Source organism: Mesoplodon mirus (genome assembly GCF_964341445.2).
Source record: "Mesoplodon mirus genome assembly, chromosome: 4".
In the NCBI taxonomy this organism is placed as follows: domain Eukaryota; kingdom Metazoa; phylum Chordata; class Mammalia; order Artiodactyla; family Ziphiidae; genus Mesoplodon; species Mesoplodon mirus.
Window position 1 is genome coordinate 8,305,886 of NC_138979.1, and position 15,209 is coordinate 8,321,094.

The window sequence follows — 15,209 nt, forward strand, 5'->3', positions numbered from 1 at the left end:
TGTTTTTGAAGGAATTCCAAAATAATACACCAGATGGTTGTAGCACTCTCCTCTCTAGAACTCCCTCTCTGTTGATCTTGAGTTCTTCCTAATGAGAACTTAAGTGCTGAATATCTAAAATGTTATCCAAAGTACTTGTGCAGTTGCTGTCAGCTGCCCTATTGAAACTTGAACATTTTGGGTACACTTTTCTTCTTCTTTTTTTTTTTTTGGCTGCATTGGGTCTTCGTTGCTGCGCGTGGGCCTTCTCTAGTTGCGGTGAGCGGGGGCTACTCGTTGCGGTGCACGGGCTTCTCATTGCGGGGGCTTCTCTTGTTGCAAAGCACGGGCTCTAGATGCTCGGGCTTCAATAGTTGTGGCACGAGGGCTGTAGTAGTTGTGGCTCGCGGGCTCTAGAGCACAGGCTTAGTAGTTGTGGTGCATGGGCTTAGTTGCTCCGCGGCATGTGGGATTTTCCTGGACCAGGGCTCGAACCCGTGTACCCTGCATTGGCAGACGGATTCTTAACCACTGCACCACCAGGGAAGCCCTGGGTGCACTTTTTTGCTAAAAGAATAATTATACATTTTGGTATGGAAGCATATATTTTAGTGTAATTTAAAATTATAGTAGTTTCCTTTGAACTTGGAGGGGTGAATGATTGAGATGAAGCCAATGGATTATTTTTTCCGGCAAAGTTTTCTATTTATTTTGTAAAAGTTGTTTTCTTTTTTTAAATTGAGATATAGTTGACTTATAAGATTATATTAAGGCATGCAACATAATGATTCGATATCTGTATATATTGTGAAGTGATTACCACAGTGAGTATAGCTAACATCTGTCCCCGTATATGTAACAAAATATTTTCTTGTGATGAGAACTTTTAATATCTGCTGTCTTAGCAACTCTCAAATATACGACACAGTATTATTCATTATAGTTAGCATGCTGTACAGTACATTCCCAAGTCTTATTTATTTTAACTGGAAGCTTGTACTTCTTACCGCCTTCCCCAATTCACACCCCCCCCCATGTCCATCCCCTGTCTTTGGCAACCGCCAGTGTGTTCTCTGTATCTAGGGGCCCATGGTTTTTTGGTTTTGTTTGTTCGTTTGTTTTAGATTCCACATGTAAGTGAGATCATACAATATTTGTCTTCTGCTGTCTGACTTATTTCACGTAGCATAATGCCCTCCAAGTCCATCCATGTTGTCACCAATAGCAAGATTTCCTCTTTTTTACGGCTGAATTATATTCTTATGAATCACTGTGAGTGATAATATGACTTGATGGAAGCATGAATAATAATATGACTTCGCTGCCTTCTTCAGGGGAAGGAGAAAGAATTCTCTCGTAGGAGTACACAGCAGCTTTGCACGTGCCGATGATCAGGGAATGAGCCGGGTTGGGCGAGAAGAGAAGAGGCCACCTTCTGCGTGTTTCCTGGAGAAGGCGCTTCCAGGAAAAGGGACTCTGATGCCCATGTAGAGAGGCAGGGCCGGAATGAGCCCACGTGCATCCTTCCTTTGGATCTGCATGAAGCGGCTGGTAGCTGGGGAAGAAGAAGGTGGCTTCAGTGGGGGCTACAGTCATATAAAAATCCAGGGACCGAAAGGAGTCCTTGGGTCTTCTGGTCCTGGCAGCTGTACTGGGGCAGCTCATGAGCACCAGTTGTTATATTTTCAGGAATTTTGTGCTCCACTTGTAAAACATAGGCATTATTAACACTAAATTATATAAACTTACAGTTAAATAAATTATATTAAAGACAAGGGTAATAAATACGATAATAACTACATAAATCAATCCGCTTCCTAATTATTTTACTGTCCTTTGCTAGCATCTACACTCTTGAGGTAGTGTGTATTGGTTTTTGTTTTGTTTTGTTTTTAACTTACTAGATTACTGGTTTATTAGAAAAGGACAAAACTCAGGAACAGCCAGGTAGAAGAGATGCATAGGGAAGGTATGGGGAAGGGGCGTGCCCTCTCCCAGCGGCATTCTGTCTGCAGGTGGTATGTGTTCTATCTGTCTGTTAGAAACGCTCAGTGTTGTCCTGACACTAGCTTGGAATCAGAAATGGTGAAGATACTTGGAGCGGCAAGACACTTTTTGGTTAGAGTGGTGGCCAGCTGTGACATCTACCAGAAGGCTTGCTCTTCAGAGGATTTCCTTTGAGGGTGATGCCAGGGCTCCAGCAAATGCTACAAAGTAAAACTCTCGCCTTCCAGAAAGCCAACTGTTAAACATTCACCAGCACCCCCATTGGGCTTGCCCACTCGCTTTTGTATCTGAGATTGGGGTGCAGAGATGAACAGAGGCTTGTCCAAAGTCCTGCAGCCAATAATCAGCAGGACTAAGATTTGACTTGGGTCTTCCAGTTCCTGCCAAGATGCTCTTTCTATTACACAGATATGTTCGTGGTGAAAGGCACAAGGGTCAGGGGTCAAGTTCAGCTGTGAGCACTTATCTCCAGGGTTCCTGGAACATAAGTGAAAGCTCTGTACGGGGTAGAGTCATAAATGAGGAGAAGGGATGATTAACACAGAAATCAAATGCAGTTGCCAGCGGGGTGGTCGCCTGCCCCCTTTGATCAGCTCGGGGGATAAGTCGAGAGGTGCAGAGACCAGGTACTGAACTGTGTCCCTAATGCACGGTGATAAAATTCTTGAATGGAAGAATGACTCAAGACTGAAGAACACATCACCACCTGATATTATGTTATATATGCGTTTGCTAATTTGTTTTACATCTCCCCTGTTAGAATGTAAGCTCCATGAGGGCAGGGACCTAGTCTTGTGTGCTGCTCTACACCCAGCTCTCAGAATAGTGCTTGGCACACAGAAAATGCTCAATAAATATTGTTGAAAGAATGAATGACCCAGTCCTGCCGCATCTTGGCCTCATATGGCTCCAACTCCCAGGGGGAATTCTGCCCAGAGGCACGTGCCTGGTGACATCAGCGTTGGGGACCCTCTAACCTGTGAAAGGCCGCTAGACTCTTGGTGACCATCATTTGTCTTTTTTCTTAGATGACGGAAGGCCGTCGATGTCAAGTACATCTTCTTGATGACCGGAAGCTGGAACTCCTAGTACAGGTAAATGACTTTTGGCCAACTTTCTAAGTCTCTTCTGTGACTGATATAGTTCAGACTTTGATTCAGCTGAAGGGTGGGTGAGAATATAAACTGTTTTAAAACCTCTATTAAAATCTACGAGTAAGGACCGGGGCACACGGTGCTATTTGTGTGTGTGTGTGAGTGCTATTTCTGTTCATTCTGTTTCTTTGTGCACCACGCCTAAGGCATTCGAGGCCAGATGTAGATCTAACCTATTGTTACAAATCTCTAGAAAAGGAAATTCCACAACTGCCATTAACTAATCTTTCTACATGGAAGGAGTTAACTATAATATAACCTAGAGAACTCTTGCTACAATTAAGACTGATTTTGTCATCTTCCTGGCTCAGAGTGGACAGAAAACAGTTCGTTGTTTTCAAGTTACGCCTTCATAGATGTGAAGAAAGAAAAATAATCTCTTGGCTCTGTGTTCCCTCTAAGGGCTCAGTAACCCCCGATCCCCTCCCATAGGTCATCACTGCCATCGCTGTTGACCATCTATATGTCAGTTGACACACAGGAAATCAATGCATTTATCCCCAAACTAAGAACATATCAGTGGCAGAGAAGTCAGAGCAGGAATTCGAATCATAGACCCTGGTTTTGTCCAGCTTCAAAAAATATGTATCGTTGTTTTCCTCAAAGCCCTATAGAATGAAGTTTCCAAACTTGATTTAAAGAACTTAATTCTAAATCTGTTGCTTGCTTCCAGCTTTTCTAGCTCTGTTTGCTTGATATTCTCCAATGTCTATAAAATTCTCAGGGCAGGGCTCCTTGTCCTCCCTCATATTTTGCCCTGAAGAAGCTACAGTACATCAGGAGGTTGAAATGACGCCCAGACACTCAGATCTCTTACTTGTACTTGCTGCTGGGATTTGAAAATGTTCAAACTGCTAACGTAAAGAGTGAATACTTTTAATAAGAATTCAATAATAAAGGTGTTACAAATGCAGTGTAGGAAAGAGAGAAACCGTGGGAAGAAGCTCAAAACCATGACATACTAGTGTGACCAGTATTTTCACTTTAGCAGATTTCTTTCCAGCTTTTTTCATCTTTGTATTTCTTACATGGTTGTAATCATAATGTGTGACTAATTCTCTGTATTTTCTTTGTTTCACTTAATGTCTTTCATTAGCCTTTTCCAAGTTACTGTAAGTTGTCTTCTTTGTTAATAGCTGCATAAATTCCAGAAATGAATATTCCATTAGTATCAAATCATTTACCCATTTGGGTCCATTGAAGGTTTCTTTACAATTTTTCCACTATTACAAGTAAATGCTGTGGTTAATTTATCTACCTGTGTAGGGTTCTTTCACATTTTGGATTACGTCCTTGTTAGATTAGATTCAGAGGATCACATTCGTATTAAGAGTTAAAACTTCCGCTTGGATTTGGAGGGTGGGGCAGTGGACAGGACTGCACAGTGAGCAAGAGCTCTTCAACTAGCAGCGTCACTAACTAACAAAGCATTTGGAGCTTTAAATTGTTAAGAATCATCTTCAGATGCTTAGAGGTGAGTGGTCTGGTGTGTTTTGGATGCTTTTTTTATACCAACTCTTAAAGGCTTAGAAAGCGGCCGCCCTCTTAAACAGGAAATAAGACCTGAAGTGGCAGTGAAATGACAATCCGTTGGCCAGCCTGCCCTGGGAAGGTATGATTGGGGGCATCTGAAGTGGACTCGAGTCACAGAAAAGAGACGTAATGACTGATGTGCAGCAGTTTTGGAAAGGTCATCCTCAACCCTTCACCATCAAGAAAATGTTGAATTAGGCTAAACAAGAGAAGTTCATACTCTTCCCATCCCTTTTTAGAACATGCTTCAAATGTTATTCCCTCTTCCTAGAACACTCCTTCCCATACCCTCACCTCTGTCCCTGGATGGTTTCTGTTAAACTTTCAGTTCACAGCTTAGAAGACACTTTCCCCCACAAGGCTTTCCCTGGCCCCCCTTCCCCTCCCAGGTCTGGGTCTTACTGTTACCAAACCAGAGTTGGGTCTACTCTCCTGCATGCAGTAAAGCCGACTGCTGGTACCAAGTTTTGGTGAAGGGAAGTGTGGCATTTATTGCAGGCACCAAGCAAGGAGTTTGGGCAGCTAATATTCAAAAGGCCTGAACTCCCAATGGCTTTCAGGGAACAGTTTTTAAAGACAGGGTGAGGAAGAGGGTTGCGGGGTGTGTGATCAGCTCATGGACATTCTTCTGATTGGTTGGTGGAGAGGTAATCGGGAGTCAACATCATCAACCTTCTGGTTCCAACCACTCTGGGGTCTGTATGCCTGTGGTCAGTGTACACTTAACTTCTTCCACCTGGTGTGGGGCTTAGTACCTCCAAAACAGCTCAAAGGATATGGTTCAGAATATTATCTATGGCCCTTGAGTCCTTGATTTTGTTTAATGGCTAAACCATTATTATCTTCTCTGGCTTGACTGTTTTCCTTTGTTTTTGCATTTTCTCACTTCTCTGATTAAATTTGCTCTTTGGAACTTGGGGAAGGCCTAGGAGGCTAAAGTTCTTCTATAAACAAGAGGCAGGCGGAGGACATGGGGTGTCTGTCCCGGGAAGGCCTCTAGGGTCCTGCTCAGTGACATTAGCTGTCACCCTTCCCCCTGAGATTTCCCTCTTACTGTCACAACTCATCACAACTCACTGCCATCGCCTGTTTACTTGTCAGCGTTTCCCAGAGCCACCAACAATTTGAGGGCTGGGTCTGTGTCATGATCACTGTGTGTCCCCAGCACCCAGCCCAGGGCCTGGCACATAGGTCACTAAGTAAATCCTTGTGGAATGAAAGAATGGGCAAATCCTAAGATACTGTGGAATGACCTCCCCAAAGGACCATAGAACCAATTGCTCTGCAGAGAACCAAAAAAAAAGAAAAGAAAACATGGAAGCAACCTAAATGTCTATCGATGGAGGTATGGATAAAAAAGAGATGTGGTGCATATATACAATGGAATACTACTCGACCATAAAAAAGAACAAAATAATGCCATTTGCAGCGACATGGATGGACCCAGAGATTGTCACACTGAGTGAAGTAAGTCAGACAGAGAAAGACAAATATATGACATTGCTTATATGTGGAATCTAAAAAAATGGTACAAATGAACTTATCTACAAAACAGAAATAGAGTTACAGATGTAGAAAACAAACGTATTGTTACCAAGGATGAAAGGGAGGTGAGGAGGGATAAATTGGGAAATTGGGACTGACATATACACACTACTATATATAAAATAGATAACTAATAAGGACCTACTGTAACCAGACAACCACAGAGATTATTTCCTGCACCGGTGCAGACCTGGCCACTGTGAATGGAAGCTTTTCCCTTCTCTGGGTTACAGTGCACAATGGCTATAATCCCAACATTGAAGGCTTATTATAAAGCCGTTTGAGATTACTTAGTGGAATCTGCACATCCAAATTCCTGTTGACCTTGAGTAAATCCCACATTACCTGTACAGGGGAAAGAGCAAAGGTCAAGTGTGCACATATGGGAATTTAATATTCGAAAGGCTTATCCCTAAATCCACAGGCAGGTCCCTGATACCCATGACATTACCATGTAACTCCCTAAGTCCTTAAATTGCACTTAAAGACAGCTGGAATGATGCTATGACACAAGGATGTCATTCAGTAACAAGTCAAGCCTTCAACTTTGGTCATCCATTTGGACTTTGTTCAGCTGCATCACACTCCCATCCAACCCGGAGACAATGGCATTTGCTCTGTTGCCCAAAACTGTTTCAACCAATTAGAAGTGTACTCGAAAAAGCCTGCATCAAAATGAGAGAGGCCACCATCATGTACATCTCTCAATCAACCTCTTCTTGATGCTTCTGTAACCAGACAAGAGGGTGCCATGCATGTTTTGTATTAAACTGAACTTCTCACGTCCGGTCTTCATACAGTTATTCCTTTAAAATGACTTTCTTCACTTTTTTTCTGACCTGAATGCATGTTTAAGGGAGCATTTTGGAAGCAAAGAAAGAGAAATGTGCTTTAGCATTAGTGAGAGTCATTGCAATAAGGTAGAGAAGAATTTCCTGACAGTGAGGGTCGGTTGGTGGAGAGCTGGAAGCCATAAATGGGAAGATTCTGGGCCCTTTCTCTTGGGTTTTTTAAAAATAGAATAGATTTTCGCTAGATTGGAATGCCTGAGGTGTGGTCCTTCCTTATTAGGGTCTCTTGAGGCTTATGATACTATATGAGATCCTGTCCTCCAGGAAGAAAGACCAGTGCAAGAAAAACAGACCTGTTTTTTAAAGCCCTTTCCCAGCACCTTAGATGAGTGCGTATTGTGCTCTGTTGACAGAACTTCTTCCCTTTGATGATAGAGCAAATCAGAGTCCTCTCCATCCCCCCAACTCTGCCACAGTGGGAGCTGTGATGTGGGGCAGATCCTAGGATTACCCTGTCTCTCTAACCCCATCTCTAAGTGGCCACTGGTAGCACGTTTATAACTGTCTACTTCATTAAAATAGAGGAAAAAAGTGTCCTGTGATTCTGGGAAATGGAACAAACTTCAACAAGTCAGTGTATTTCAAGAGAATTAAAGATAGTAGCTAGACTATTGTTCTAAGTTATGTGGTGTCCCTAATCTTGAGAAAACCAGTGCGACAGAAACATCAGGAGAGATTTAAAGCTACACTGCAGAATACATTGGAGCCCTTGAAATGTGGCCAGTCCCCATTAAGATGGGCTGTGAGTGTAAAATATGCACCAGATTTTGAAGCTTTGTATTTTTTTAAATAAAAGGAAAATATCTTATTAATGACTTTTATATCGATGATTCCATGTTGAAATGATAATATTTGGGGTGAGATGAAAGAAAATACATAATTAAAATTAATCTCACCTATTTCTTGTTCCTTGTTTCATGTGGCTACTAAAAACGTTAAAATTTCCTATTGGGCTCCCATGATATTTCTGTTGGACAGCGATCTTTTTTTTTTTTTTTAAATCTTCATTGGAGTATAATTGCTTCACAATACTGTGTTAGTTTCTGTTGTACAACAAAGTGAATCAGCCATATGCATACATATATCTCCATATCGCTTCCTTCTTGTGTCTCCCTCCCACCCTCCCTATCCCACCCCTCTAGGTAGTCACAAAGCACTGAGCTGATCTCCCTGTGCTAGGCAGCTGCTTCCCACTAGCCATCTATTTTACATTTGGTAGTGTATATATGTCCATGCCACTCTCTCACTTCGTCCCAGCTTACACTTCCCCTCTCCATGTCCTCAAGTCCATTCGCTGTGTCTTCGTCTTTATTCCTGCCTTGCCACTAGGTTCATCAGTACCATTTTTGTCTTTTTAGGATTCCATATATATGCGTTAGCATACAGTATTTGTTTTTCTCTTTCTGACTTACTTCACTCTGTATGACAGACTGTAGGTCCATCCACCTCACTACAAATAACTCAATTTCGTTTCTTTTTATGGCGAGTAATATTCCATTGTATATATGTGCCACATCTTTATCCATTCATCTGTCGATGGACATTTAGGTTGGTTCCATGTCCTGGCTATTGTAAATAGAGCTGCAATGAACATTGTGGTACATGACTCTTTTTTTTTTTTTTTTTTTTTTTACAGTACGCGGGCCTCTCACTGTTGTGGCCTCTCCCGTTGTGGAGCACAGGCTCTGGACGCACAGGCCCAGCGGCCATGGCTCACGGGCCCAGCCGCTCCATGGCATGTGGGATCTTCCCGGACCGGGGCATGAACCCGTGTCCCCTGCATCGGCAGACGGGCTCTCAACCACTGCACCACCAGGGAAGCCCCATGACTCTTTTTTGAATTATGGTTTTCTCAGGGTATATGCCCAGTAGTGGGATTGCTGGGTCCTATGGTAGTTCTGTTTTTAGTTTTTTAAGGAACCTCCATACTGTTCTCCATAGTGGCTGTATCAATTTACATTCCCACCAACAGTGCAGGAGGGTTCCCTTTTCACCACGCCCTTTCCAGCATTTATTGTTTCTAGATTTTTTGATAATGGCCGTTCTGACCGGTGTGAGGTGATACGTCATTGTAGTTATGATTTGCATTTCTCTAATAATTAGTGATGTTGAGCATCTTTTCATGTGCCTCTTGGCCATCTGTATATCTTCTTTGGTGAAATGTCTATTTAGCTCTGCCACCTATTTTTTAATTGGATTATTTGTTTTTTGGATATTGAGCTCCATGACCTGTATGTATATTTTGGAGATTAATCCTTTGTCCGTTGTTTCATTTGCAAATATTTTCTTTCATTCTGAGGGTTGTCTTTTTGTCTTGTTTACGGTTTCCTTTGCTGTGCAAAAGCTTTTAAGTTTCATTAGATCCTATTTGTTTATTTTTATTTTTATTTTCATTACTTTAGGAGGTGGGTCAAAAAAGATCTTGCTCTGGCTTATGTCAAAGATTTTTTTTTCCTATGTTTTCCTCTAAGAGTTTTATAGTGTCTGGTCTTACATTTAGGTCTTTAATCCATTTTGAGTTTATTTTTGCGTATGGTGTTAGGGACTGTTCTAATTTCATTCTTTTACATGTAGCTGTCCAGTTTTCCCAGCACCACTTATTGAAGAGGCCGTCTTTTCTCCATTGTATGTTCTTGCCTCCTTTGTCGTAAATTAGGTGCCCACATGTGCGTGGGTTTATCTCTGGGCTTTCTATCCTGTTCCATTGATCTATATTTCTGTTTTTGTGCCAGTACCAAACTGTCTTGATTACTGTAGCTTTGTAGTACAGTTTGAAGTTGGGGAGCCTGATTTCTCCAGCTCCATTTTTCTTTCTCAAGATTGCTTTGGCTATTCGGGGTCTTCTGTGTTTCCATACAAATTGTAAAATTTTTTGTTCTAATTCTATGAAGAATGCCACTGGTAGTTTGATAGGGATTGCATTGAATCTGTAGATTGCTTTGGGTAGTACAGTCATTGTCACAATATTGATTCTTCCAATCCAAGAACATGGTATATTTCTCCATCTGTTTATGTCATCTTTGATTCCTTTCATCAGTGTTTTATAGTTTTCTGAGTACAAGTCTTTCGCCTCCTTTGGTAGGTTTATTCCTAGGTAATTTATTCTTTTTGTTGCGATGGTAAGTGGGATTGTTTCCTTAATTTCTCTTTCTGATTTTTCATTGTTAGTATATAGGAATGCCAGAGATTTCTGTGCATTAATTTTATATCCTGCAGCCTTACCGAATTCATTGTTTAGTTCTAGTAGTTTTCTGGTAGCATCTTTAGGATTTTCTATGTATAGTATCATGCCATCTGCAAACAGTGAAATTTTTACTTCTTCTTTTCCAATTTGTGTTCCTTTATTTCTTTTTCTTCTCTGATTGCCATGGCTAAGACTTCCAAAATTATGTTGAATAAGAGTGGCAAGAGTGGACATCCTTGTCTTGTTCCTGATCTTCATGGAAATACTTTCAGTTTTTCACCATTGAGTATGATGTTTGTAGTGGCTTTGTCATATATGGCCTTTATTATGTTGAGGTAGTTTCCCTCTATGCCCATTTTCTGGAGAGTTTTTATCATAAATGATTGTTGAATTTTGTCAAAAGCTTTTTCTGCACCTATTGAGATGATCATATGGTTTTTATTCCTTAATTTGTTAATATGCTGTATCACGTTGATTGATTTGCGTATATTGAAGAATCCTTGCATCCCTGGGATAAACCCACTTGATCATGGTGTATGATCCTTTTAATGTGCTGTTGGATTCTGTTTGCTAGTATTTTTTGTTCAGGATTTTTGCATCTATGTTCATCAGTGATACTGGTCTATAATTTTTTTTGTGATATCTTTTTCTGATTTTGGTATCAGTGTGATGGTGACTTCATAGAATGAATTTGGGAGTGTTTCTCCCTCTGCAGTTTTTTGGAAGAGTTTGAGAAGGATAGGTGTTAGCTCTTCTCTAAATGTTTGATAGTATTCGCCTATGAAGCCATCTGGTCCTGGACTTTTGCTTGTTGGAAGATTTTTAATTGCAGTTTCAATTTCATTACCTGTGATAGGTCTGTTTATATTTTCTAATTCTTCCTGGTTCAGTCTTAGAAAAATGTACGTATCCAAGAATTTTTCCATTTCTTCGTGGTTGTCCATTTTATTGACATATAGTTGTTGCAGTAGTCTCTTATAATCCTTTGTATTTCTGCAGTATCAGTTGTGATTTCTCCTTTTTCATTTCTAATTGTATTGATTTGCCTCCTCTCCCTTTTTTTCTTGATGAGTCTGGCTAAGGGTTTATCAATTTTGTTTATCTTCTCAAAGAACCAGCTTTTAGTTTTATTGATCTTTGCTATGGTTTTCTTTATTTCTATTTCATTTATATCTGCTCTGATCTTTATGATTTCTTTCCTTCTACTGACTTTGGGTTTTCCTTATTCTTCTTTCTCTAGTTGCTTTAGGTGCAGTGTTAGATTGTTTATTTGAGATATTTCTTGTTTCTTGAGGTGAGATTGAATTGCTATAAACTTCCCTCTTAGAACTGCTTTTGCTGAGTCCCATAGTTTTGGGGTCATCGTGTTTTTGCTGTCATTTGTTTCTGTGTACGTTTTATTTCTTCTTTGATTTCTTCAGTGATCTCTTGGTTATTTAGTAGCACACTGTTTAGCCTCCATGTATTTGTGTTTTTTACGGGTTTTTTCCTCTAATTGATTTCCAGTCTCATAGCATTGTGGTCAGAAAAGATGCTTGATACGATTTCAATTTTCTTAAATTTTCTGAAGCTTGATTTGTGACCCAAGATGTGACCTATCGTGGAGAATGTTCCATGTGCACTTGAGAAGAAAGTGTATTCTGCCACTTTTGGGTGGAATGTTCTATAAATGTCAATTAAAACTATCTGGTCTGTTGTGTCATTTAAAGCTTGTGTTTCCTTATTTATTTTCTGTTAGGTTGATCTGTCCATTGGTGTAAGTAGCGTGTTAAATTCCCCTACTATTATTGTGTTACTGTCGACTTCCTCTTTCATGGTTGTTAGCATTTGCCTTATGTATTGAGGTGCTCCTACATTGCATGTGTAAACATTTATAATTATTATATCTTCTTGGATTGATCCCTTGATCATTATGTAGTGTCCTTCCTTGTCTCTTGTAACAGTCTTTATTTTAAAGTCTATTTTATCTGATATGAGTACTGCTACTCCAGCTTTCTTTGGATTTCCATTTGCATGGAATATCTTTTTCCATCCCTTCACTTTCAGTCTCTATGTGTTCCTAAGTCTGAAGTGGGTCTCTTGTAGACAGCATATATATGGGTCTTGTTTTGGTATCCATTCAGGCAGTCTGTGTCTTTTGGTTGGGGCATTTAATCCATTTACATTCAAGGTTATTATTTGATATGTATGTTCCTATTACCATTTTCTTAATTGTTTTTGGTTTGTTTTTGTGGGTCTTCTTCTTCTCTTGTGTTTTCCACCTAAAGAAGTTTCTTTAGCATTTGTTGTAGAGCTGGTTTGGTGGTGCTGAGTTCTCTTAGCTTTTGCTTGTCTGTAAAGCTTTTGATTTCTCCATCGAATCTGAGTGAGATCCTTGCTGGCTAGAGTAATGTTGGCTGTAGGTTTTTCTCTTACATCACTTTAAGTATATCCTGCCGCTCCCTTCTGGTCTGCAGAGTTTCTGCTGAAAAGTCAGCTGATAACCTTATGGGGATTCCTTTGTACATTATTTTTTGTTTTTCTCTTGCTGCTTTTAATATTTTTTGTTTTAATTTAATTTTTGTTAGTTTGATTAATATGTGTCTTCGTGGGTTTCTCCTAGGGTTTACCCTGTATGGGACTCTCTGTTTTTCCTGGACTTGGGTGACTATTTCCTTTCCCATGTTAGGGAAGTTTTCCACTATAATCTCTTCAAATATTTTCTCAGACCCTTTCTTTTTCTCTTCTTCTTCTGGGACCCCTATAATTCGAATGTTGGTACATTTAGTGTTGTCCCAGAGGTCTCTTAGATTGTCTTCAATTCTTTTCATTCTTTTTTCTTTATGCTGCTCCTCGGCAGTTATTTCCACCATTTTGTTTTCCAGCTCACTTATTCGTTCTTCTGCCTCCGTTATTCTGTTATTGATTCCTTCTAGTATATTTCTCATTTCAGTTATTTTGTTGTTCATCTCTGTTTGTTTGTTCTTTAGCTCTTCTAGATATTTGTTAAACATTTCTTGTATTTTCTCAATCCGTGCCTCCATTCTGTTTCTGAGATTCTGGATCATCTTTACTATCATTACTCTAAATCCTTTTTCAGGTAGATTGCCTATTTCCTCTTCATTTATTTGGTCTTATAGGATTTTACGTTGCTCCTTCATCTGTGACATATTTTTTTGGTGTCTCCTTTTTTTTTTTGATGAGTGGGGTTATGTTCCTGTCTTAGTGGTTGTTTGGCCTGAGGCTTCCAACACTGGAGTTTGTAGGCTGTTGGGTAGAGCTAGGTCTTGGTGCCGAGATGAGGACCTCCAGGAGACCTCACTCTGATGAATATTCCCTGGGGTCTGAGGTTCTCTGATAGTCCAGTGGTTCGAACTCAGAGCTCCCACTGCAGGAGCTTTGGCCTGACCCCTGGCTCATGAACCAAGATCCCGCAAGCCACAGAGGGCAGCAAAAAAAAAAAAGAAACAAAAAAAAGAGAACAATAACGAAGTAAAAAATAAAATTAGACTAGGAAACTAACAGATATGTTAGAAAGAATATAAGAATCAACAACCAGAAGGTAAAACAGAACCATAATAGTAAAAAAAAAAAAGGTGGAAAAGACCTTGGCTGTGGACGGCAGGGCCTAATCAGGGGCGAGGTTTGGGTGGTGGGTGGGGCCTATGCTTAGGACCCACAGGACTGGAAAAGGCCCTGGGGGGCTGTAGAGGGTGGAGCTTAGGCTCAACGGACCAGAAGGGGCCCAGGCTTGCCTCCGGCCTCTGGTCTCAGAGGGCAGGAAAGGCCCTCCACTCCTTTCCCCCTCCTCCTGACCTGGAGGGCCCCTCCCACCTGCCTCTCCTGCTCTCCTCCACCCCCCCACCCCCACCTCCCTCCTATGTCCCCAGGTCCCACGTGGCCTGGGGCGGGTGGCTTTGGAGGGCAGGGCACCCAGCCTGGGAGCCCAGCAGTCTTCCCCGGCCTGAGTGGGTGGGGCAAACGCCCTCTGCTCCTCTCCTGGAGGGCCCCTCCCACCTGCCCCTCCTGTTCTCCCCCGGCCTCCTGCCTATGCCCCCAGGACCATTGCGGCCCAGAGGGGACCACTGAGGGCCTAGAACCTGGCCTGAGAGTCAGGCAGACTTCCCCGGCCGATTGGGTAGGGGACACGCTGGGCGCACTCTCCCCTGATTTGAGCCCCTGAGGGTCTCTCCAGGCTTGGGAACCCCTCCCCCCTCTCAGCCACCCCTCAGGGGCTCTGGTCCTGTCCGGCCTCCACTTCTACCTGCTCAGTCCCCACATGTCCTGCAGGTTCGCTTGGGGCTTCCTCCCATCTCCTTGGGTGTCGAGGTCCCCCACCAGCATTTGGCAGGTGCCCTAGTTGTAGGGAGACCTGAACCCTATGTCTTCCCATGCCACCATCTTGACACCTCCCCATTTCTCCAGTTTTTCAGCAATCTTTGAAGGATTAAGAGTAGATCATTTAGGGGCTTCCCTGGTGGCGCAGTGGTTGAGAGTCCACCTGCCGATGCAGGGGACACGGGTTCGTGCCCTGGTCCGGGAGGATCCCACATGCCGCGGAGCAGCTGGGCCCGTGAGCCATGGCCTCTGAGCCTGCGCGTCCGGAGCCTGTGCTCCGCAACGGGAGAGGCCACAGCAGTGAGAGGCCCGCGTACCGCAAAAAAAAAAAAAAAAAAAAAAAAAAAAAAGAGTAGATCATTTAAGTAAGAGAAAAAATTATGAACCTAATAGACTTAAGGTTATCCAAATTTCCTATTGGATGTCCTCCACAATAATGATGGCAGTTTACAGTTCTTTACAGTAGAGTTTCTCTGGAGCGTATCTCATTTAATCTTCACATTAACTGTGTAAAGAAGATGCTAACTCAGGTGAGGAAACAGAAATTCAGAAAGGTCGATTAACTTGCTCAAGGTCACAGAGTAGTATATGCAGCTGGAACATTGATCCTCTGATGTTTCAGCCTGTTCTCTTTCACTG

General features: G+C 41.8%; 1 protein-coding gene across 8 annotated transcripts in view; it reads left to right on the forward strand.

The window, feature by feature from the left end:
- FRMD4A (FERM domain containing 4A) overlaps nt 1-15,209 on the forward strand; it is a 350,648-nt gene that overhangs the window by 133,552 nt on the left and 201,887 nt on the right. For all 8 annotated transcript variants that reach the window (XM_082618234.1, XM_082618233.1, XM_082618232.1 and 5 more), the window contains exon 2: nt 3,015-3,080. In XM_082618234.1, coding sequence (XP_082474360.1) covers nt 3,015-3,080 — 66 coding nt within the window. The remainder of the gene's footprint in view (nt 1-3,014; nt 3,081-15,209) is intronic.